Source organism: Poromitra crassiceps, assembly GCF_964638095.1.
Source record: "Poromitra crassiceps genome assembly, chromosome: 7".
Lineage (NCBI taxonomy): Eukaryota > Metazoa > Chordata > Actinopteri > Beryciformes > Melamphaidae > Poromitra > Poromitra crassiceps.
This window is the reverse complement of record NC_139628.1, coordinates 32,437,837-32,464,027: the sequence shown is the minus strand read 5'-3', so window position 1 is coordinate 32,464,027 and position 26,191 is coordinate 32,437,837. Positions and strand designations below refer to the sequence as shown.

Genomic DNA, 26,191 nt, shown 5'->3' with positions numbered 1-26,191 from the left:
TCTATAAAACTAGAGACCATCTTGCAATGGGACTGCAGCAGCCGCAGTGACTGGAAAAAAATGTGGGCCCGGGGCGTAAAGTACGGGGCCAAAGGAGAAGCCCTTGCTGGGATCATGGCTGTTTTCGTTTTCGGGCTTCATTTTGATGTCAACTATTCGTGACCGCATCTTGCATGGTTTTGACGCTGTTGCGTTGGCAAAATCTGTCCACAAACAAACAAACAAACAGGTGCCTCCAGGACCGCATTTTGCCATGACACAGACGCACAGGCACACACACACACACGCACGCACGCACGCACGCGCGCGCGCGCACGCACGCACGCACGCACGCACGCACGCACACACACACACACACACACACACACACACACACACACACACACACACACACACACACACACACACACACACACACACACACACACACACACACACACACAGACTCACAAGGTGAAACAACATCAGCATTGTACTTTACCATACTTTACACACTCACTGTGTGGAGTGGTTCATACTGTCAGGATTGGTGTTAGACATGTGGATCTATTCGCGGATAGTTGATGGCCAAGGCAAACTTGGTAAGTGAAGTCTCGAGAAGTAGAGAAGTTGTGGAACTTGATAGCTGGGTCTGCAAGGTTCGAAGATGGGGAACTGTTGCAGAGTGTTGTCACGAGATTCGTTTATGAACAACTCCTCAGGACCTGCAGAAACAAACCTTTATAGATCCCGAACATGACATCACCTGTGTTATGACATCACCAGCGAGGCCATTCGAAAGGCATGACTGAGACACCTATGAATCATGACATCATCACCGTCTGCGACATCATCAGTGATCCATGACATCATAGTAGGAACGACGACATCATAGTAGGAATGATGACATCACAGTAGGAATGATGACATCATCCTAACACATTGCTGATGCAGCCATCCATCCATACAGTACATCCATCCATACAGTACATACATACATACATACATACATACATGCAGTACATACAGTACATACATACATACATACATACATACACAGTGTGTGCGTGTGTGTGTGTGTGTGTGTGTGTGCATGCATACATACAAGCAACAACTTACCAATCCACAGTTTCACACTGCCCATCATAGGACCTATACACAAATCAAATGTACACATGCATAGTGTAAATAACACAGCTTTACAAGGCTCAGCCTGGCTTGGTTATAAAGCTTTGCTGGACAGGGGGTTGTGATAGCACAGTGTGAGCATCAGTAACCTTACAGTCTGTCTTGTGAGCAAGTGGAGGCTCACCAGTTTGAAAAACCAGTAAAACAAACCTTTTGTTGTTCAGATGGAGAAGAAGATGAAAGAGAAGGGGATCAAAGACGTCAAACTTCAATGGAGAAAGAAGCCTGACGGAAAAGTCTTCCACAAATAATTATGAAAATAAGAAGAATCCTGTTTTGATTTGATTTATTAGTTTAAATCTAACTGGTAATAATAATTACAGAAAACATTGCCAGTTTGTCTGTTTAGTTTGATGATTTCTCTCAGTAGATATGTCTCTGAAGTGGATACAAACAACCTGTCAGGTGGCCCTGTATCGCCCCAATATATAGGAAATGTAATTGCTGCAACCCTAAAGTTTTTTTGTGTTTTCTTTACGTTTTATTAGGCGTCACCCAGAGGTGTAGTGGTAAATAAAGAGGCAGGTAAACTATCCAAGGGGTGAGCTGTTTACCAACCTTGTTTTCCCTCATTGATTGATACAGTTGATCTGAAAATAGGTGAGTAAACTATATCTGCCTCATATCAAAGAGGTGGGTAAACTGAGTTTACCCTCCACTACACCCCTGGCTTCACCCTCCTCAGACGTGACCGTCCAGGGAAACACGGCTACCGGCCCAGTTCTGCCTGGTAACGTTTCGAATTGCTGGTTAAGTTTAGGTAAGCACAACTTGGCTGGGGTTAGGTAAGTAAAACAACCTTAAATGTAGGCAACAAAGGCAACTTGGTTGGGGTTATGTTATGGTTTGGGACTCGAACCTTTTCTCTCATAACGAGAAAGATACAAGTGGGAAAAACTACATGCCTGCCTCTCCCACCCCTGCTGCCTAGTGAGACTTTGGCCTACTTAAACCTCACACTGTTATTACGTTCAAGACCCGCGAGCTCCAGACAGTCCGACGGTCAAGTCAAGTCAAGTCAAGTTTATTTGTATAGCCCTAATTCACAAGCATGTCCCAGAGGGCTTCACAGAAAATATGTCTAGCTAATTCTAGCTGACACAACAGTAGCAAATTACAGTATACTGTATGATAACACATTGAACAATTGACAGAGAAATATAGAAAATATAGAAATATAGGATAGAGCAGAGGAGAGAGCAGGAGAAGGGAGGGGGAGGGAGAGCGGGGGGATGTGGGGGGTGGTGAGCGCAGGGAGAGGGTCGGTCCGACTGTCTTTCTGCTGTGACGCTGAGGAGGTGTGATAAATCAGTGCATTTTGATGCACTATGACCGGGTTGGATTTTTATTACACATAAAACTAAGATAAGATTGTTATTGAATGAAATAATTTAAGTGTGTTTCTGCTTTTTATTGTGTAACATGCTGTTGGAATCAATAAAACATATCTTAGATCAAATGCACACGCTTCAGTCCTTTTCATTAGAAAAAAGTGAAAATACACAGATTTACAGTATTAGCCTGAAAAATAATGAAACGTGTTAAAAGTTTCATTTGTTCAAAGGTAATCTACATGTAGGTACCTACCGTATATCCTAAATAGGATTGCATTTGTTTGTTTTTCTTGTGAGGAAGAGGGGCGGGCACCACAAAGCAATTATGCTTAGGCCACCCAAATGGCCAGCAGCTACGCTAACCATGGCCGAATGATTTTTTTTTCAATATTTTATTTTCAATTTTGTATAGAACACAAACGAAACAGACAAACAGGCTCAGACACAAGAAAGTTAAATCCCATCTCTTCAAGCAAGCCTATAACATCTGATCATCCACCTCCCCTATCCCTCCCACCCTGTAGCTCCCTAGATGTATATGTCCTGTCCCGTCTGCCCCGTTCCGTCCTGCCCCGAATACCTAACCCCACCCTGCCCCTGCCCTTTCTTAACCTCCACATGTGTCTGTCCAACACCTGTCCTTAGTTATGTTACACGTTTAGCTGTTAATTGTAAAGCGTCTTTGAGTATTAAGAATACGTTTTTTGGCAAAGGTTGTCCCCAGTGTCAGAGATTGTTGCACAGCTGTAGGGAAGTTCAGAGAGGACTCCGAGCAGCCGAAGATGGCGAGTTCTGCCTCCGGCTGAAGGGTTATTTCGTAGGCCTTAGAGTACCAGTCAAATATTTTGGCCCAGAATCCCGCCAGTGAAGGGCAGAACCAGAAGGCATGAGACAGAGTGCCCTCCGATACCTGACATCTGTCACACAGTGGAGAGACAGAGGGGTACATCTTGTGCAACTTTTGCTTAGAATAGTGAAGACAATGTGAGTAACTTTAAATTGGATCAGCTGGTGTCTACTAACTGAGCAGAGCTGTACCACAGACAGACTCCTACCCCATACAATGTCAGATAGCTCAATGCCAAGTTCCCCCTGCCATGCTTCTCTAATCCTCTCGTAGAGGCCGTGCTGCAGTTGTCAAACAAACATACAAACCTAGAAATTAGATGCTTGGAGTGAGGAGGGCTCAGCAAAACATCGAAAAAAGCATGTTCGTTTGGGAGTGTTTCAAAGACTGGATCGAACATGATCCTTGCTTTGCAAGTATCTGAGCCAGTATGTGCCAGGCAATCCAAACTTCCTCTTCAGCTGATCAAAGGATGCAAATTGACCATCTAGGTCTTTGATGGAAACCAGCCCCTTCTCACTCCAGGCATGGATGGTTCTGTCTGACCGCGAAGGCAAAAAAGAGTAATCAACACAAATCGGTGTATGGACAAAACAATCTGGTAGCCTCAAGAATTCTGACTGAATTGTTGACAACAAAACTTAAATTTTGTGAGGTGTATTGCCAATTATACATATTTTTACTTTCCTCATTCAGTTTTTAAACTCATTTATCTATGTTGTCTTCTATGTCAGATGTTTCTAGAAGCTCCTTGGTGTTTCCCTCTTCTTTTTTTCTTCAATCTGATCGGGGACACATGATGAACATTTACATGACATTTACGTGAAATGTAAATAGGCCTATCCCAGATTATAGCCAGAGGCTAGTTTACATCTGTGCTCCCTGTTGCAGGTTGATGTCTTATTGTTGATGTTATAAAACACAATGGCAAACATCATAAAAACACACAATATACATCCAGCAGGACAATGAATTGACAAGATCGAGTTTAGGATTTGGCTCAAGGCTGAAAGAGACACACCGTACTGGACATGTTTGGTTTGCCTTGAGCTACCCAAACTTAACCCTTACCCGTACAGGACACTCAATATTATCTCATCTGCATGTGTACTGTATTTCTCCTATCACTTCTTTGTTTACTTATGTGTGAAAATGAATTAACCAAACCAAAGACGTGGACGGAAGCTCAGCGCTACTGCAGGCAGCACCACACAGACCTGGCCAGTGTGAGGAACCAGACTGAGAACCAGGAGATCCAAACAGTGGTAACCAGACGGCGAGCAGTGGGTTTGGATCGGTCTGTTCAGAGAGTCCTGGAGGTGGTGGTCAGGAGGGAGCGACTCCTCATTCAGATACTGGATGGATGGACAACCAGGAAATGAGGCTTCCCAAGAGAACTGTGCTGTCAGTGAGATTGGCGAAGGGGGCAAGTGGTCAGACAGGAATCATTCAGAGAACATTTTAATATTGAATACATGAGTGCAAATATACATTACGCTAAAATAAGTCTTTTTTATGGAATGAAATTAAATCAAGTTTTAATCTTTTACAGATATATTATCGAAATAAAAATAAAAAGATCTCTTAATAAAACGCTTCTTTCCTTTTCATTAGAAAATGAAAATACACAACATTTATCAAACAAAATAAAAATTGTTTAAAAAGACACCAAAGTTTCACTTGTTTATATGTAACCTTTGGATTTATTTAGTTATTGTTATTTTAACTTTAGGCTAATCTATCCTACAATCTTCTCAGCATGTCAAAATGTACTGTATTTGTATATGGCTGTTTGAGGGTGGGAGGGGTGCATTCATCTTTGTGCCTGCAGAGGGTGCTATTATTTCACCCAAATCTTACATAGTATAGCTTAAAACAGTGGTTCTCAAACTTTTTCACGTAAAGGACCCCTGAACTGATTCTGTCCCAGGGTCCTCCATCTGATAAGCTTTTTCCTATTAGAAAGTGTGTGAAACCCATGAAGAAAATACTCATACACTGTCACTGTGTGCCCTATGGATTGAATTACAGTGAAAATAAATAAATGATTCCCCTTTTTACTGGGTACTCCCTAGAACACCCTCAAGGACACCTGGGGGTCCCTGGACCCTGCCTTGAGAACCACTGGCTTAAAAGACAAGGATGGCAGCATCCTGGAATGACATGATCTACTCTCCTGGCTCATCCCACAGTGCAATATACAACCAGCAGTCGCACGGCCTCATGCACTCTATTAGATGACAGATAAGTTCACACACACACACACACACACACACACACACACACACACACACACACACACACGCACACACGCACGCACACACACACACGCACACACCCACACACAGATAGTAATGTTTGGATGCACTGAGCTGTCTCCTTCCTCCTTCCTGCCAAGGACCATAAAGGAAGAAGGATAAGACATCACTCACGTCACAACATTTACATTTTGGATTGGGGCCAGTTCTATTGAAGTGAATGGGGCAGGCCATGGGCAGGGTATTGAAGTGAATGGGGCAGGCCATGGGCAGGGTATTGAAGTGAATGGGGCAGGCCATGGGCAGGGTATTGAAGTGAATGGGGCAGGCCATGGGCAGGGTATTGAAGTGAATGGGGCAGGCCATGGGCAGGGTATTGAAGTGAATGGGGCAGGCCATGGGCAGGGTAAGTCCCACTATAAACCATAACTGTGTTGTTTCACCTTTGATTGAAAAATGCTTCCACCAAAAGAAAGAAGAAAACCAATTGCATACACGATGTTGAGTGATGCCCCGTTTGGGCATGTATCATGATGGGCCAGAAATCCCACTAATATCCACAAACTACTGGCATATTCTTCAGTCTAAAAGTTGCCAAGCTGGGCCGTTTAGCACAGTGATACTCAACTTGCGGCCCGTGGGCCACATGCAGCCCGCGGGCGCCCCCTGTGTGGCCCCGCGATGGAATTGGATGGATTTTTACAGTGCACCTGAACGCAACATGCAAGATACCCGCTGAATAAGTGTCCAAATGTTCATGTCATTCTGGCCAATACTCCACTTCTGTTATAGCATTTCAGTCTGGAATATGGAATATCTTTCAATAATCTATGATTTAGCTGCTAAATTGTCAAATACCGCCGTCTGCTCGCTACCCAGGCACTTATGTATGTACTTAACAGTTAATTACTTTACATTGACGGAATATGCCGTCTCTTATGGACGAGGGCAGCCCACAGAGCCCAGGCGCATAGTAGACTGCGCCAAGTCAGCCAGAATATAAGTAGGTCGTCCGCTTGACCTCTTTCAAAATAAAACCCTTGTTGTAACGTTAACATTTTGAGTAATACTTTACAGCGACAGTTTCCCTCCATATGTAATCTTAACATCACGAGTATTTTGATACAATGTTTGCTGCTTCGTTTGTTGTTTTTCTCCTCCAACGTGCATCCGTAAGGCTAAGTTTCCATTTTGTTTTGGCTGGCCTGACACTTGGCCTGGACAGCCGTGGGAGAAGGGAGAAGAGAGGGGAAAGAGAGGCCCCGCAGCCGCAGGGAAACTGAACGGGTTGAGAGTGCGATCTAAAAGTTTAAAAGGCGATGCTGCTGCCGCTTTCCTGGGTAACAAATATATGTGTATTGTGGGACTTTTGATGTAAAAAAGGTATATTTTGGACCAAACAGGGGCTTGACTTGAGTTGAGCTATATGGAGACCAATAATAAGGAAAACAAATGTGCGCATTTACATAAAAAAACATCAGTCAACGTCATGTCATGAAGGTCAAGATACGAGAGGCTTCTAATCTTGGAATAAAGGCGTTGCAGATCGGTAGTGAGAATGAGAAAGATGAGGAAAATACATACACATACATAAAAAAAGTAAAGTATTGGGTGGTTTCCCCTTTAAATGTTTCACTAAACTGTTTGAGTCTCTGGTTCTGCCCATCCTGACCTATGCAGCTGCTGTCTGGGGTTACAAAAGTCACTCTTGTATTAATGCTGTCTTCAATAGGGCATGTCGTTTGTATTTGGGTGTCGGTAAATACACACCGAATGCTGCCATTCAAGGTGATTTTTGGGGTGGAAAACCATGTGGCAACACCAGTGGTCGTGCATTTTTAAGAACTGGAAGAGATTGCGTGGTATGCCGGATAACAGGCTATGTAAACGTGTGTTTCTGTGGGCTAACCAAATGAGAAATGTGAAAAACTATGCCCATACTGTACGATCATTTTTCAGCTCTCTACATTTATCCCATCTCGCCAGCACTGATCTAGTTCTCTCAAGAAATGATCTACGGAGTCTTGATCAAGCAGTTGCAGAGGCAGACAAGGAGAAATGGCTCTTGCAGATTAACAGGCCAGACGGAAACAAACTCCGTACTTACTGTTCTTTTAAGAATGTTTTTGAATCAGAACCCTATGTACAATGCATTATGCCCAGGCAGCATAGAAGTGCCCTTGCAAAGTTTAGATGTGGAGTCGCTCCCTTAGCTCTGGAAACCGGCAGATACACCAACACCCCAGTTGAGAGTCGTTTCTGCACACTGTGCAACAGTGGTTCTATTGAATCTGAAGCCCACGTTCTATTACACTGTGAACTTTACAACGACATTTGCGCTGATCTTTTTATTTTTCTATCAAAACACTATGAGAATTTTAAAGACCTTGATGACATAAATAAATTGCGTAAAATTTTAGCTGGTGAACACGGTATTAATGAATGTGCCAAGGCCTGCCACCTCATCCTAAAAAGAAGAGTAGCCTTCATGAGCACCGCCCAATAAACTGCCCCCTATTGTATTGCCAACTGTATTTTCTGTGTAATAGTACTTGTATGTGTGTTTTTATCTTTTATTGTTTTGAATTGTATTGTGTCTCACAACTCCATGTGAGTGGTCCTCAACTTTTTAATGCACTTTTTGTAGTTTTTTATACCATACTTGTTTGTTGAGGAGTGACACAAAAATAAAGATATATCTATCAATCTATCTATCTATCTACATACACGCTGTGAGCTTGTGTATGCAAGTCCAGAGGCCTTGATGAAAGCAAAGTGGTGAAATATGCTGGCATTGGATGTTTACCGTGAAAACCTTGCGGGGATTGTTATCGACGAGGTACATGTCCAGTGTTGGGAAGTAACGTGTTACTAGTTACTCGTTACTGTAATAATATTACTTTTCCAAGTAACGAGTAGTGTAACGAATTACTAATAGAATATAAGTAATAATATTACCGTTACTTCAAGATAAAACAACTCGTTACATCTTTTGTTGAGTCCATTCTGTGATGCCGCTGCGCTGCAAAACGACACGCAGTCGGCATTCACTGATCACAAGCAGCATGGCTTTTAACGCTCCCAAAACAAGGTGACGTCACCGCAGAGCACATTCAGAGCACCAACAGGCAGGCAGCACACCTCCCTCTCTGCCCTGCTGAGCCAAGGAGGAAAATCCGTGGCTGGATATATTCCCATGACTTTGTTTTTGTCGGGAAGAAAGGTGACACGAACATCAAAGTCAAATGTAAACGGTGTCCAGGACAGGTAGGCTACTAACACTCTTTCCACTGTGAAAAACACGAGCTCAAACTTCCTAACGTTAACGTTACGAGACGAGAGGACAGCACAACAGAAACCGGAAAACTGTTAAAATACAGAGATAACGTAAAAACTCACAAGCTGGTGGACATCAAACATTGCTGTTATTATTGTCAGGTTAATGTTAATGTTGCAGAGCTAACGTTATTTGTGACACAAACTTGTTACGCAAAGATGTAGCCTATACGTATTGAGTTTGTATTGGCAGTGCATTACTGCATTCTATAAAACAGAAGCTGTTTAAAAGATTGCATCTTGTGATCACTTTGAGACAGGTGTGCTCTTCATCAAGCATCTCTGTAGGAAGCTGTGCTTTGGCAAAGCGATTAGTTTAAATGAAACGGCACATAATAGACCTAGTTCACACATTCGCACCGCAAAGTCTGCATTTTGATGAGAAAAACGCTATGGGCCTTTTTCACAACGGCCATTTGTGTCTAGAAGACAGAGTATACACAGGTGCAACCAACTAACTAATTAGGGCTCTGGCACTGGAACACCTAAATGGACTGGAAGTTGGAAGCCCTAATTAACATCTTGGTGCACCTGTGTTACCTCCTGCCTTTTAGACACAAAATCGCTGCAGTGAATGTAACGGAAAAGTAATATAACGAGTATGGAACAAATTACTTTTGGCATGGAGTAATAAGTAAAGTAATAATATTACTTTTGAAAATAGTAACGAGTAATATGTAATATATTACTTTTTTAAAGTAACGTCCCCAACACTGTACATGTCACCCACAAATGGTAAATACAAACTAATTGTATTTCGAGATAGACAGATTAACACTATAAGCTATGAATGTTTTTATCTTAGCTGGCTTGCTAACAAAGGACGCGCCGTGATGGCGTCATCTGTTGTACTGTGCATGTGCTATCTATAGCTGTGTTTCCATTACAGTTTTTCGCAAAAGAATTGCGATATTTCTACAACTTCGACAATGTACAATTGCGACTTGTAGGCGTTTCCATTGAAGTTGCGTTTGAGTGATTCCCCGTTGCAGCAGCTGCCACAGTGATTACGCACGCGGATCTGCCCCATATCCCGTCCCCTGCATGCTCAAATCCAACCAATGGTCAATGCAAATCCCAACATGAAGTTACAATGCATATAAACAAGCCTGATTATCAATTCAAAAGAAAATGAGTCGCAAAATGTTGCTGGCTGCGTGAATGCAGTCAGCGCGACAGGCAGAGGAAAAAAGGTAGCCTAATAGCCTACAACTGGTCCGATTTAGAGATGGAGGGGGGAAAAGGCTGATTTGGTTCTATAATTGCACCTGAAACGTGTGCAATGTATTAGCCTACTCACAGTCACTGTATTCACTTCAGACAGCACCACCGCACCAGTGTGTGGTTTTCATCCTCTCATCTCGCCGCTGTGCCAAATGCGCGCACACAGGCAGCCTGCTGTCACCATGGACCGATTTCTGCCATTAAACATTATCTAATTTGCCCGGCTACGCTTTTGCATAACACTCGTCTTTCTGCTAGGTAGCGTTGCTTCAAAGTTTTCCACTTGCTGCGGAGGTTTTGACACGGCTATCGAACCTTACTTACCAAACTTATTTTCCGCTCCTTTTCCAAGGGATAATATGGGTCACATGACGTGCAAATGCGAAAAATGTGTTTCCATTACACTTTTGCGATAAACTTCTATATCGACACGTCTGAAAAACCACCTCATGAGAGCGAAAAAACTTTTTGCGATATTTGGGAGGTTTTTCGAAATTCACGTGTTTCCATTACCCAATTTCTATTGCGATATTTAGATTTTGCGCATTTCTGACGGTAATGGAAACACGACTTATGTGTGCTAAGCTGGTTGGCTGATGGGGTTGTCTATCAAGGGAGGTACTCCCGCCCCTCTCCCTTCCCCTGAAAACAAATCTCAATCTCAATCTGCTAGACTCTATGTGACTGGAGGTCACGTGGAGGCTGGGTTTACCCAGGCTACTGTCCGCCCCATTCAATAGAACTGGCCTCAAAGTCAGGCCCCAAAGAAAGCAAAATTCAAATGCTGTGATATGAGTGATGTCTTATCCTTCTTTTTAGGTCCTTGGTTCCAGCACATTTCTGATCGGAATCCATAGTTTTACCACGAGTCCTCTCAAAACAGGATATCCACCATTTGTAAATGTGACACTGACACTGTTAAAAAGCGATACGAATATATTTCTAGTCCCTCTGCTGCTCCAGGATGAGGTCGGACAGTGAGTTGATGTCCGTCTCTGCGGGGTGGCTTTGCAGCACCAGTGTCACCATGCTGTCCTGACCCGTAAAAACCTGACAGAGGCGCTCTCTCAGCCTGGCCGTTTCCTCCGTGCTCCTCACCGCGGGGCCCCCGGCGCCCAGCTGCCTCTGCGGGTGTCCAGGCGCCGCGTGTGCCCCCCTGCTGCCCTGCCCTCTGCCCCCCAGTGTTCGGTCGCGAAACTGCAAGACCTCGGTCTGGGAGCGTGGAGGTTTGAAGTAGGGGGCAGTGGAGGCTACGCCGGCAAAACTATGGCTTCCTGGGTTAGGAGGTCTGAGGGGAAGAAAAGACGAGAAAAACTATAAGATCGTCCAGCAGCTGTTATTTTTTATTCAGAGAAAATTTGGTGTGTGTGTGTGTTGTGTGTGTGTCTGTCTGTCTGTCTGCCTGGTTAAATAACAATTAAACAAACAGAACACACACACACACACACACACACACACACACACACACACACACACACACACACACACACACACACTCACGGACGTACGTACGTACGTTCTGTTTGTTTAATCTTTATTTAACCAGGTAGGTCAGTTGAAAAAAAAATTAAGGTTGATGACCAAGCGAGGGGAAAGGGGGTCTTAAGGTCAGAAAAAGTGAAATCATGAGGCAATAACATTAGGCAGAGGTAAAAAATAGACAACACATGCCTTACTGACTTACTATGGTGTACATATGGTAACAAAAAGTGTGTGTACATGTGTGTGTTTGTGTGGTGTTTGTATACCTGTGCTTTAAGTGGAGGAAGTCATCCAGGTGAGGCCCTCCTCTCCCCAGAGGGTCATCCGGCACCATGAAGTGATCCCCGACAAATGTGTACTGAAGCAACCTGTGGAAGTAACAGCACATCACCATCAGCATGGCCATTAGTGGAATAGCCCTTTAAGCCGTTTCTCCAGGCAGAAGAGTGAAAACCAACTTGGACATGCTGCTACATAAACACACAGCTGGGTAGAAACAACATAACGTTACCTGGATTCCTCTGAGATGTTTCTAACAAAGAAAGCAAATACTGTAGTATCCAAGAGAGAGGTGTTTGGCAGGCTAATAACGTTACCATTTAACATTTTGTTGCTATACCTTTTTTTGCCACAGGGTGTCGCAAATGAGCTTGTTAAATTGACTGGACTCCTTGTGCTTTGATATGACTGTTCTTCTGCTTCTGTGCATGTCACCGGTCTGATATTTCTTATACAGAAATAGCAGGCCGCTGAATGCCATGATTGACCAATCAGAATCGAGTATTCAACCAGGCCGTGTAATAAAACACAATAGTGATTCAATCTTGCCTGATATCCACACTGAATGTCCAATTTGTTACCACTTTCATCTATTTCTATTCTATCTACCACTCTTTCATCTACAAATATTTACATCATCAGTTTTGGAATAAGTATATGTCAAATTTGAAATCAGACACATCTCTCCAAAAGATAAGGTCTACTCTAATTGAGCAGTCACATTATGAGACTCATGCAAAATGCATTTTGAGTAGCCACAGTGTTGTTGTTGCTTTTAATGCACTTAACAGCCTAACTACAGCATGTTGTCCACAGGGTCGGTAGAGAATATTATAGTATAGAATGCTGCTGATTTAGGTGGGATACGCCATAAATGCTGGGACACACCAGAAGCGTATCCGACACGGAAGCCTCGCCCCGCGGAGGCATTTTGATCCCGTTCTTCCCAGCCAGCAGAGTTAGCATTTCGCTGCTAGCCCAGCCCAGGCAGACAGGATCGGGGATTCAACCACCGCAGTAAACGCACATCTGAACAGACGTCTATGTACCTGCTCTTGAATCCCCAATCCTGTAGTGTAGTCAGTCCATTGAGATATACGAGGTGTTTTCCCCCACACGGCCGCGTCGCGTTGCCTCGCCTCGCGACACATCTCGCGTGCTGCGGCGTGAGTTGCGGCGCCGGGTCTATTTTTGACACGAGACGCGAGCGTGCAGCCGGGCATGAAGTCAGTACGTAAGTAAGTTGTGACCGGCGTGGAGCAAAATGGAGTGCCTCTGATGTGAATGGCAAAGCTCCTGCTCGACGCTTCCGTGACGCACTGCTTCTGTTGTCCCAGGCCAAAGGATACATCCTCTTTAGTAAACCCAGCCTCCACGTGACCTGCTCTCAGACCTGCTCTCAGTCACTACCTAGTGACTAGTGAGCAGGGTCTGTCTGAGAGCAGGTCACGTGGAAACCCAGCCCCCACGTGACCTGCTCTCAGACCTGCTCTCAGTCACTACCTAGTGACTAGTGAGCAGGGTCTGTCTGAGAGCAGGTCACGTGGGGGCTGGGTTTACCCAGGCTACATCTTCTTGGGGTTTCTTAATCTCACCTACACAATTGATTCTGATTTGCTGTATTGTTCTTTTCATTTTTTCTAGTGTGCAATAAATAAATAAATAAATTAATAAAGTTGGTTGTTTTGACAAAAATAGAATATTTGCAAAGACAACAAGGTTCTGTGTAACCAACACAAGGTATGCGGCCATATCTTAAACCCAAGTGCAATGGGAAATCTTTGCTAGTTTCTAGCACTCAAAATCTTCCTTTTTTCTTTGAATTACCACTGGGTCACTGAAAGACATCCTTTGATGTACTGACCCAGTGGTAATTAAAAGGAAAAAAGGTGAGGTTTTTTTGTGAATATTTTCCCCCCGATTTTTTATCTCATTTTTATCCCCCGTTAGTGCTAATTTTAACTTATTTATCCTGGTTGCTGCTCCACCCTCTGCCAATCTGGGGAGAGCCGAAACTGGCCCCATGCTTCCTCCGAGACATGGGCAGTAGCCAGCGGCTTCTTTTCACGTGACAGGGAAAGCTTCACCGGTAAGACATAGCACGTGGGAGGATCACGCTATTCCAACGAGTTCCCCTCCCTCCGAACAGGCGCGCCTAACGACCAGAGGAGGCACCACTTCAGCGACCAGGATATTGCATGTTTTGGTGTGGGGTTCCTATATGAAGGAAACCCCCAGGGGGCATGGGGAGAACATGCAAACTCCACACAGAAAGGCCCTTTTGACGACCCCACCTGGGCAGCGGGCACTCGAGGACATGCGGACGGGCACGCACTCCGTCAGCGCTCACGGCGTCCCAGGTGGGAATCGAACCCAGGGTCTTCTAGCTGTGAGGTGACAGCGCTTACCACTGCACCACCATGCCCCCCAAAAAAGGTGAGATGATTTTGAGTGCTAGAAACGCAAAGATTTGCCATTGCACTTGGGCGTAAGATATGGCCCTTTATGGTGATTAAGGGGTGATTTCAACAAAGAAACACCAATGAAAAAGCGTTGTTGCAGGAACCGTTCAAATGTTAGTCCCACCCGTAAAGGGGCTGATTGGCTCGAGGGACTGCTGACTAGCACAACTCCAGCCTCCAAATCGCTCGACGAAAAAAGGATGTTATGCGTTTTACGCAGCGAAACGTTTTGTTGTGTTTTGTTATTCTTGCCTTTCTCTACCTCTTTTTGATGATATCTTTCCATACGTGGGACTCATCCAGGAGGTCTCTCAGGTTGTCGTTTGTTACGATCACTCCGTCTGTCTGCTGTGCAAGCTGCAGCATGATTCTGTGTGGGGGTTTACAAAATACAATGACAGTTTTTTTGTCCAGGCTTAAACACTGAAAAATACAATGACAGCCAGTTATTTGTCCAGGCTTAAAAACACTGAAAAATACAATGACAGATATTTGTCCAGGCTTAAAAACACTGAAAAATACAATGACAGATATTTGTCCAGGCTTAAAAACACAGAGAAATACAATGACAGATATTTGTCCAGGCTTAAACACTGAAAAATACAATGACAGATATTTGTCCAGGCTTAAAAACACTGAAAAATACAATGACAGATATTTGTCCGAGCTTAAAAACACTGAAAAATACAATGACAGATATTTGTCCAAGCTTAAAAACACTGAAAAATACAATGACAGATATTTGTTCACGCTTAAAAACACTGAAAAATACAATGACAGATATTTGTCCAAGCTTAAAAACACTGAAAAATACAATGACAGTTATTTGTCCAGGCTTAAAAACACTGAAAAATACAACGACAGATATTTGTCCAGGCTTAAACACAGAGAGAAAAGAGGAGTTTTGAATGAAATAGACAATAAACAAGAATTACCTCCGGATAGATGATTATAGAACATGCCCATAATAATATAATAATAATAATAACTCAACACGTTCATAATGTCATAAATATGTTTTTCAATTGGGTTTGAGCTCAGCTACCAACAATTAGCCTGTGTAATTTTTGGACCATATGAAAAAATAAAAAATAAAAAAATAAAATAAACATGCATCATGGAAATGTGACTGAGCTTACATTGAACACATACATGCACGTTCACACCTGGAGCTGTCCGGCACAGCCAGTCTGTTGGCCACTTGGCAGTTTCACTGGAGCAGTTAATGAGAGTGAAGTGCCTTGCTCAATAGAGAGCTGCAGGAACGAGTCCGGAAATCATCGATGCTAACACTCCTGGTTCTTCACTGTTTTCGCCTATGGGAGTTTTTAATGGGTTTTTGGCGCGATGCTTCTAATAATCTCTCTGGGCAACGCTGGCTTAATCAAACGCGAACCAGTGTTTAGTAATATCATCTTCACACACGAGGACCACTTTTATGAGTTTTGAAGCTTTTACGTGCCGTTAAAAAGGGCGGCTAGCTAGCAAACGGCTAAATGAGACTACACTGTTGATAACGTCAATAACGTCACCACTTCAAAGGACGAACACGGAAATTCTCTTTCCCTCACCTGGTTCAGCCCGTTCAGCCCGGGGTAATCAGTGCACACATCAACAACAGTCCAGGTTGAGTGCTGACGTGACGTGGAAGCCTATGCGACAGTGTGTAGTTCTGGATTAGTTTAGCTCGAGCGTTTTACTTCTAGGGCTCGCATTTACACTACAAAACTCATGAAAGTGGTCCTCATGTGTGAAGATTATCCGACTGAACTCTGGTTCGCGTTTGATTAAGCGTGCCTTGCCCAGAGACCTTATTTGAAGCATCGCGGCAAAAACCCATTCAAAAATCCCATAGACAGAAACAGTGAAGAACCAGGAAGTCCGGGACTTCCGCGTTCTGACTACAAAAATACGTCATCCCTGCGGCTTGCACCTTGACAACACAGAGCCAATCAGGGAACTGAAATCAGCGACCATCCCATCACCAGCCTGCTTCTCTACCTCTTGATCACGTGACGTCTCCTGCCCCGGAAGAGAGTTCCCCATTCATTTTCTGCATAGACAAGTCAGAAAATCCTTATATAACGAGCTTTAAGGCTGGAACCAAGCCAGCCAGGGACCTACTGAATCATGAGTGACCATAAAAATGTCACTTGCAGCAAAAACAAACTTGGTTCCAGCCTTAAAACTCGTTATACACCCTAAGGATTTTTCAAAGTGTCTATGGAGGAAATGAATGGGGGAACTCTCTTTCCGGGGCAGGAGACGTGACGTCACGTGACTGTTCAGCTCTATAATAAGACCGTAGCAGTGCATTGACTGTCATGAGGTGTTTCTAACCTGTCGTCGTAGGCGTTGATCCTCTTGCCCAGCACTTCCCTGGAGGGGGTGTAGGAGAGCAGCCCCAACTTCTGCAGCTCAGTCAGATAGTGCTGCTCTGAGGGTCGAAACAAACAACTCTTTGTTTTGGGTGCACAAGAGGAAAACACACACACACATACGGCACACACATACACACACACACACACACGCATGCATGTATGGACACTTCCACTGAGGCTTCACGCTGCAGCTGAAAGCGCCCTCAATGCCACTTGTGTTTTGAACATTCAGATCATAGTTGGTCAGTGTCAGTGAGTAAATCTGACGTCGCATCAGTCACATGAGAGCATGTCTGTCATGTTGCTTCCACGGCAGCGAGGTCGAGCAGCGTTATGGAAAACAACAAGCACGCGAAGAAAGAGAAACTGATGCCTTGATTCAGCTAAAACGGACCGGGACATCCTGTCACCAAAATATGTGTGGGAAATGACGCCATCTGTTAGTGTTACTCAGGAGGACAGATCATCAGATATGTAGCATCCTATAGTCATAAATAGATATGAACAGTCAGCCAAACAAATGAAAAATGTGACTGTTATATGAGCTGATTCAGCAACTGACCATGAAGGCCTGCAGTGTGGATGTGCTCACACAAACTATTCCTCTCACTCACTCACTCACTCACTGACCCACTCACTCACTCACTCACTCAATCACTCACTCACTCACTCACCCACTCACTCACTCACTCACTCACTCACCCACTCACTCAATCACTCACTCACTCACCCACTCACCCACCCACTCACTCACTCACTCACTCACTCACCCACCCACTCACTCACTCACTCACTCACCCACCCACTCACTCACTCACTCACTCACCCACACACAGACACAAATAGTGCGCACACACAGGCCTAAATATGTATCACTTCTATGCAACAGGAAAACTATGACTGTATTATCATATACAAGTAATACATATTAGCACACATATAGAAGCCAGGTGTGTACAACAGTTCAGTGTCACCTGTGATCTTGGGGTCTCTCTTCTGTCTCCACTGGGGCAGCAAGGCGCTGATGAGACGATGTCCTCGGTTCCAGAAGTGCTGGACGGCCAGAGCGATTCCTCGACACGAGAAGAAATGGCCCAACCCGTGACTGTGGACAACAAAACGAGAGGTGAACCCATAGAACCATAGAACCTACTTGTATCACTTTTAAAGCCTGGCATTTAAAAATATATATATATTGAGTAGTGAATGTTATAAAGTAATAATTGTGGCGTTTTCATCCAAATAAATCTCCATCACATAAAATACAGACAGACAGCAGAGTAAATTCGAAATAAATACACAATGCCCAATTTTCCCCTCTCCACCTGGTCCTTTCTGTGGAGTTTGCATGTTCTCCCCGTGTTTGCGTGGGTTTCCCTCCGGGCGCTCCAGTTTCCTCCCACAGTCCAAACACATGCTGTGTTTGTGTAGTAATGTAATCTAGTAAAAATGTCTAGTATGTATCTGATGTATGTAACCTATGTTGTGTGTAGAGATACATAGCATATGACTGTGATGATGCTTGTGATAAGAGGCTATAAACAGAACTCAACTCAACTGAATCCTATCCCGTGGTTCTTCTCACCTCATGGCCACGTTGCTCCCGTCGATGACGATCATCCGCAGCCCCGGCTTCTCGGGCTCGTCGGTCAGCTGGAGGTCAAAGGGCGTCAGCAGGCCCTCCATGAACCGCTGCTCCCCTGTCACCACCACCCCTGACGAGGTGGGCGGGAAACCCTGTCTCTGCCACGCTCTGGTGGGGGACACGTCGCTCCCGGCGGGATGGGGCCTCACGGCGGTGGGAAGAGGCACGATGTAGGCTGGCGGTGCTACTTGCGGGGGTGGTTTGGGGACGGTGCCGTGCGGTGCGTTGGAGGTGTACGAGGTTTGGCCGCTCTGTTTGGGGGGTTGGAGATTGGTAAATGGAGGATCTAGGGTGGGGGGATACGTAGGCAGAGGCGGCCCTCTGACTTCAGGCAGAGTGGTTTGCTGGTTTATTGACGGTTGTTTGGCGTGCGACTTTGTATCCCATGGGAAGAAATCGACTTGTTTTGGGACATCTCGTCTTCCTCTCTCATCTGTTTCTCTCTTTTCTTGACGGCTTTTTCTCTCGTTCCCTCTCATCGTCTCGTCCTCTCCCGCTCCGGCTCTCCTCGCCTCTCTCTCTGGCACCACGTCGTCCACCTCCCGCGGCCCCTCTCTGCCCGTCTCCGTCTCTCTCTGCAGCTCCAGGAGCAGCCGGTGGGTGGAGAGCTCGGGCCACATGCCGTACACCTCGGCCACCTTCTCCTCCGTGTAGCCGCAGCTGGTCGCCGCTCTCTTCAACACGCCCAGGACAAAGTCTTCCTCGCTCCCTCCCTCCCACATGTCGTTGCCCCTCTCCGTTCGCTCGCCGACTCCTAGTCCTGTCGCGTTACTCGCTTCCTCGCCGTTACCGGTCGTCGCGTTCGCCCCTTTGCGCGTCCCTCCCGCGCCGCCGCCGCCTTCCGCCTCTCTGTGCTCCGTCTCGCACGGCCGGTTCCTCTCGCTCCGACTCTGGCTGATCGGGTCTCGATTTCTTCGGTCTTCCGGTTCTTCCCGCCCCTGGTGCTCCCGGTCGCTGCGGTCCTGCTCCTGCTGCACCAGGTCCAGTATCTGCGAGGCCTCCTTGGGTCCCGTCCGGCCGAGGACCCGTCGCACGACATCCTCCGTGTACCCCATCGCAGTGAAGAACTTCAACAGGAGGCAGAACTCCTTCTTGCTTCCCACAGACAGCAGCAGTTCCCCTTCTTCTTCGTCCCCTTTCTCCTCGTCGACCTCCATCTTTTCCAGCTCCTCCGGCCGCCCCTCTTCTCCCACCTCCTGTGGGGAATGCACCTGTATTTCCTCTGCGCCCTCTGCCCTCCTTCGGGTGCCCGCGGAGGTGGGGGGAGAGTGAAGGAAGGGGTCACTGGCTGCCATATCTGCTCCCAAATGTCCGGGCATCCCATCGCCCCACCTATCGGTGTTGTTTGGAAGCGTGTGTGTAGTGGACGAGGGAGTGTCCCATCTATCCCCCGATCCCCCACGTAACCTGGTCCCTGCAATTCCCTCTATCAGCGTTTTGTATACTCTCTGGCTGCTGGCTGCTCCCTCTGCAGCGGAGTCTCCAGGGTCCTGGCTTGAATTTAGCCCAGATTCCCTCACCGAATCCAGCAGGATTTCCTTCACCGCCCCTGGTAGCACCAGAAGATCCAAGATGTGCCTGTCCTCCCATTTCTCCACGAGGGATTTGAAGGCCCGTCGCGAGTCCAGGGATTCTCCCGCGGTGCCTCTGTCGCCAGACTCGCCCCGCCGGCCCTGGCTGCCCTCGTACCTGTCCACCAGGTCCGTGATGAGGGAGTAGGCTCGCACCACAGGCTCCGTCATGCCCGAGATGAGCAGGAATCCTGGAGAGCCAACCTGGTTTGGTGAATGGTAAATAATGTGACGTAATTTTAATGCAAATAAAAAAATAGTGCTTGAAACTTGAAATCGAAACTAAATTCCTCTCTCTTCAAATGTAACCTTGAATTAAACTCCCCTACAACTTAATATTGGTACTTCCCTGCCTTTACTTGCCTTATTTCGTACTGTTCATAGACCCTCAAATGCTTTTTCCACTTATTACACAATAAGGGGTATAACCTTTTTTTACTGATGACGTAATAATATTGACTAATAATGTAATTTCTTGTAAGAATAAGAAGTACGTATGTATAATACGAAAGTAATCACAAGAAATCCCATTATTAGTCAATGTTATGTTATGACATAATCAGTTAGAACACGTTACACTCCATATGAGTGGATTTGGTCTGAGTGAAACTACGTTGACTTTACAAACTCCACCTCGTAAACACCAAAGTGCTCTGGTAGCACAGCATTTCTGTAAGCTAGAGGATCACTGAACAAAACGTTTCAGCCGACAGACTTCAGCCGCTACGGTTAGAAGATCAGCCAGCCACTTGCTGGTGTGGGTGTGAACGCACAGCACACCAGCCTCCAGTTGGTTGGTGTTTGTTTGACTTCTACTGTAGTCTCTGGTGTATGAGCGCACACTGGATTCCCCTTATGGAGATCTGCAGCACCTAAACGATGCGTAACGTGTAATTCCCCTAAGCTGTGTGCGTGGAGCAAAAGTGTGTCACACACACACACACACACACAACACACACACACACACACACACACACACACACACACAATGTGATAACATAATGTGATAACATGTTCAGAATTTTAGAGGTGAAATATCACACTTAGATGTCTCATGACCATAACGTTGTTGTTAAAAAATAATTGTTACCTGATTTTTATTATCATACGTTACTCCCATCAAATAATTAACAATTATTACAATTGATCACATTAACGCAAATGAATGGGAAGTTGGACCTATTATTTTGTACACACAACATAGCTAAATAAATATACTCTTTTTTTTTGTCATTCTTAAATTCTGTTTTATGTAGCAGAAAGACCAGGAATGCCAAAGTTCCATTTTTTTTTGCCTTTACCACCAAATGGTTGATCAACAGGTAAAGACCATAAAAGTGGCATTGTGACAGGCCACAGCTCTGAGAGAGAGTGGGCTATTTGTAAACATGGAGGCGTTCCCCACATTGAGATTCTTATCAATATCTCTTATCTTGCCTTTCACATTTAACGACGCCTTTCAACAACACACACACACACACACACACACACACACACACACACACACACCTTTTCACACCTGGGAAAGCCCTGCGACTATACGACGTTTGTGAAACTAGCTATCTGATCTTTTTCAACCTACAGATACAACACACTTACCACTATATGTGCCGAGGTGTTTTTGATCAGGCAGTCCATGAACAGCCCCCTGGCTCCACAGAAGACACAGTGAAGGACCCCAGGATAGGACACCTCCCGCTGCTGCTCCTGGTTCACCAATCCTTTCACAAACAACTGACAGAGAGAAATGTCGTTATCGTTATTATTCGCTTTATAAGTACATCAGAATAACATGATTATTAAATTATTATTATAAAGGAGCAAAAGAGCAAAGGCTAAGGACTGGGTGGTAAAATTACATATTCAATAACTTTAGTAGTATGTGATAATATACTTTATTGTTATACAGGTTGCTATGAGAGTATGAGGACACACTGGTTACAGCACGTCTTGGGGCAAAGCTGTCAAACAGGATTACTCAGAGATTACGCAACTCTTAACAGTGTATCATAAGACAAGGAGAAGATCTAAAAACTATTTTACTTTGGCAGCTGTCACGTTGTTCCTCGGTCCTCTCAGTTTCAGCCATATCTGCCCGTCGTTACCGTTGGGCAACTCGTCTCTCCCGATCCCAAAGTCCACCATGAAGATCCGCTCCACAGAGTTGTGGAGGGAGCTCAGAGACCCCCGCAGCATCCCAGCACACGCAAACTCATCCTCCACCTCCACCTCCTCACGTTCTGCGCCGTCCATCCCTTCTTCTCAGATTGGTGGCAGAGACTCACCCATACTGCAAATGAATAAATAAACATATTCTTCAGAACACGTTTCAAAAGATGGTTAAAAAAAAAGTATTTGCACTAGCAACTACCCTACACTACACTAGCAACTACACTACTCTGATGACTGATTCCTGATCCAATGGGATGCGTCCCACGAGGAGGGCAAGCGTCTGGAAGAGAGAACCTCGAAAGCTAACTGAAGGAGCTGGTTGTGGTGGAAGAAGCTGCCGACGCCTGGCTGCTACCATCCAGGGAGAGGATGTGCAGGAGGAACACGCTACTGTATGTACTGTACTTCCTGTCTGTAATGCTAACAGTCTACAAATGCACGTCCGGACTCATGTCTGCACATATACATCTATATATTCTATCTAATAATAATAATAATTAATAATAATATTCACAAGGTGCTATTATAGCAGACCATTCACACTGCACACTCCAGAGATAATTTTGTTAAGTTATTATGTTATTACATGTGCATGGCCTCTACAACATACTCCTGTACATACTGTACACATCTCTTGTAGGTCTATGTTTGTTAGTTTGATCTGTAAACTGACAATGTGCATTATGTAGCCCACCTGTAGTATAATGTGCATGCACTTCTGAGAATGCTCTGTACTTTATCTTCATTTATTTATTTGCAAATTGCAACCCGTAGGCCTACTGGCTGTTGTTCTTTGTTGTAAAGTTGCTTGTATTACCTTGAGTGCTCATTATTTGCGTTACTCTTTATTAGATCTGCTTCTTCAACTTCCCCCACTCAGATAATAAAGTTTTACGCAGGACCTGATGCACTATATTGTCAAAAACACATGTGTTCAACGTGTATTTTGAACAAGTCTCATACATAGCCGACAAAGAACATTTTGGCCACTTGTTTTGAAACGTATGCTATTCTACACAGCAATATACTAGCTAGCTACCTATTTGTATTTGGAAGTAACTGACGCAGATAAACAGATCGGCATGCTGGCTAAGTTATAGCTATGCGAGTATGTCATATCAGTAGCCTGATCAGGTTACTGCAATTCATGACTTTTAAACTCAACATAACACAATACCGTGATCTTTCTGTGTCGTTTTCTTACGTGAGGTCGGTCTGCGCCTTAAAGGTTTCGTTTCCAGTCGCCTGGTAGGCTCCAGTTCCACAGAGAGCTCACTTCACGCCAGTCTTCCGCAATCATAAATAAACAAAAAAAAAGCGTGATCCACCATCCAAAGTTCAACACACGCTGTAAACCCGAGGCGATCGGCCGTCGGAGGGGAGATACAGTTAAATATCCTGGATTAAAAGCTTGAGGGTGAAACCAGACATCACTGATAAAACCGAAAGTAGCCTAAATGAAAACACTGCTTATCTCAAAAGAGGGGCGGATCCGCCTAGGCTGCTTTTCTGGCGTCGTTGAAAACCCTGACCGACTTCTACTAAAATCTAAATCATAGTAGTAGACTGGCTATATCCTGTGTAGTGTAGTAGGGACGTAACGCGTGTCGCCTACGCAGCAGTGAGCTTACCATTTGCATGCATGATGGCATACTTTTTATATCTACCGTTGTGAAAATATAATGTTCATAAATGAGGGAAATCGAGTTTTTCCTTTGCGATTTGTGTGGTTGGTACCCTTTTACTATTTACTATTAATACTTGTGGAAAGGGAACAAACTGTGTCACTCAAGTTAGGGCTACTACCCTGACAAAGATATGGCAGTGTTTATTTTATTGCTTTGTCAGAGTCAAACAGGCGCTAAGGGGGAATTCCACTGACGTCAGAGGGGGTGTTCCCCCCCACTCTCTCTCTCTCTCTCTCTCTCTCTCTCTCTCTCTCTCTCTCTCTCTCTCGCTCTCTCTCTCTCTCTCTCTCTCTCTCTCTCTAAAGACTTGAGAGTAAAAAAATTATATATATATATATATATATATATATATATATATATATATATATATATATATATATATATATATATATATATATATATATATATATATATATATATATATATATATAAGGCCTATCATGACAGTAGCCTAAAGAAAAAAAAAATAACAAAAACGACTAGTAGGCTACTACTTCCATTCAATCAAATTGTTAATAATAATAATAATAATAATAATATTAATAATATTAATAATATTAATAATAATAATGTCTATAGGGGAGAGCACGGTGACTTGAACCAGTATTTATAGCAGTGGTTCCCAACCTTAGGGTCGCGGCCCTAAGTGGGGTCGCCTGAAATTCAAATAGGGTCGCCTGATTTATTGATTTCTTTATTTATTTTTACACCACACACAATTTAAAACTAGCGAAGATGATTAGGGTCACTTTAGTTTAGTTTAGTTTAGTTTTGTTTAGTTTTGTTTTGTTTTGTTCTGAGTTTAAAGTGAAAGTGATCATCTCTCAGTTTTGTTCTCTTGGGTGACACCTATGGTGATGAGTGGTATTTGCAAGTGAGATCCAAACAGTGTCAATGGGCTCACTATCAGATAGACTTTTTTTTGAGATTATAACTAAATCATGATTCTGAGAATAAAGGCGGAATTCTGAAAATGAAGTCACAATTTTGAGATTAAAGTCAGAATTCTCAGATTAAAGACAGACTTCTGAGGGGAAAAAGGACCATACTGTACATGTGACATCATGACGATGTCACTGATGATATTAGCAACGGTGTACCGGAATTTGAATGTCTAGGGTCCCTAGATTTTTGTGATGTCAAAATCGGGTCACGAGCCAAAAAAGGTTGGGAACCCCTGATTTATAGGCTTCTGGTACTTGGCATCTTTAAAATGAGGGCATGACAGTAATGTCTCCAACTATTATGTACATAGGATTTCAGGATGTAGTGTATCCCTGGGAATAATCACTTGCGCTAAAAAAAATTATTTGTATCTATTGGCTCAAATTGACTTTAATCTAAACATTCTGACAGTAACTCGGAATTCTGACTTTAATCTCAGAATTCTGATTTAAAGTTTTATAATCTCAAAGTAAAAAAAAAAAAAAAAAAAAAACACAATTCAACTCAGCCCCTATCCTTCTTTCAAAGTTAAAGTCAAGAATTGGATCAGGAGAAGCAGAACCTGGATTTAATGGTAGCCAGAGTGTTTGAGGTGGGGGCAGCCTGTTGTCGGCCAGCCAGTAACTGAGCCGGTGTCTCAATCGATCCTGTATTTTATTAGATTTTATTTTATTTTATTTATTTATTTTATTTTATTATATTTTATTGTACGGTATTTTATTAGGATTTGTTGGGTATATTTTTAATTCTACTAATTGTCTTTTATTTTATTTTATGCTTATTTTTATTGATTATTCACTGTGCCCTACTTCCCCATATTATCCTCCCCCCTGCGTGGCAGGCACACCCACGCGTTACCCGCAGACTCTTACAAGTGCTTGACGCACTCATACTGTTATACACTTACACACATCCAGGCATACACACAACAGTGCACATTTTATCACAGTCATCTTAAGGACCGCAATGGAAATAAGCTGTTAGCTTGATTGCGTTTTTTATCCTTTTGATAATGGTGGGCCTGTGTATGTATATACTGTTTGTTCATTATCAATAAAGAACTCAATCAATCAATCAATCAATCCTTTGATGGAAGCCTTTGCAGTATATAGTGACATTATGTGACATTAGTAATAATGTCACATAATGCAACACTGTTTGGATCTCACCTGCAATTACCACTCATCGCCATAGGTGTCACCCAACCCAAGATAACAAAACTGAAATCTTAGAGATTGTCACTTTAAACTCAGAACTTAAAAAAGAAATTAAGAAAAAAAAATCACAATTGACCCTAATCATCTTTGGTAGTATTAAATTGTGTGTGGTGTGTAAAAAAATAATCAGGCTACCCTATTTATAGAATTCCAGGCGACCCCACTTAGGGTCGCGAAGGTTGA

General features: G+C 44.0%; 1 protein-coding gene across 1 annotated transcript; it reads right to left on the bottom strand.

The window, feature by feature from the left end:
- Positions 1–10,857: 10,857 nt before the first annotated feature.
- Positions 10,858–22,202, bottom strand: khnyn (KH and NYN domain containing). The gene is made up of 8 exons (XM_083640070.1): positions 22,030–22,202; positions 21,586–21,720; positions 18,356–20,190; positions 17,745–17,875; positions 16,730–16,826; positions 14,652–14,759; positions 11,915–12,016; positions 10,858–11,454 (listed from the first exon to the last, which is right to left on the bottom strand). The coding sequence occupies exons 1-8, from the start codon at positions 22,180–22,182 to the stop codon at positions 11,109–11,111; spliced, it is 2,907 nt and encodes a 968-aa protein (XP_083496196.1). The 5' UTR covers positions 22,183–22,202; the 3' UTR covers positions 10,858–11,108.
- Between the last annotated feature and the right edge of the window lie 3,989 nt (positions 22,203–26,191).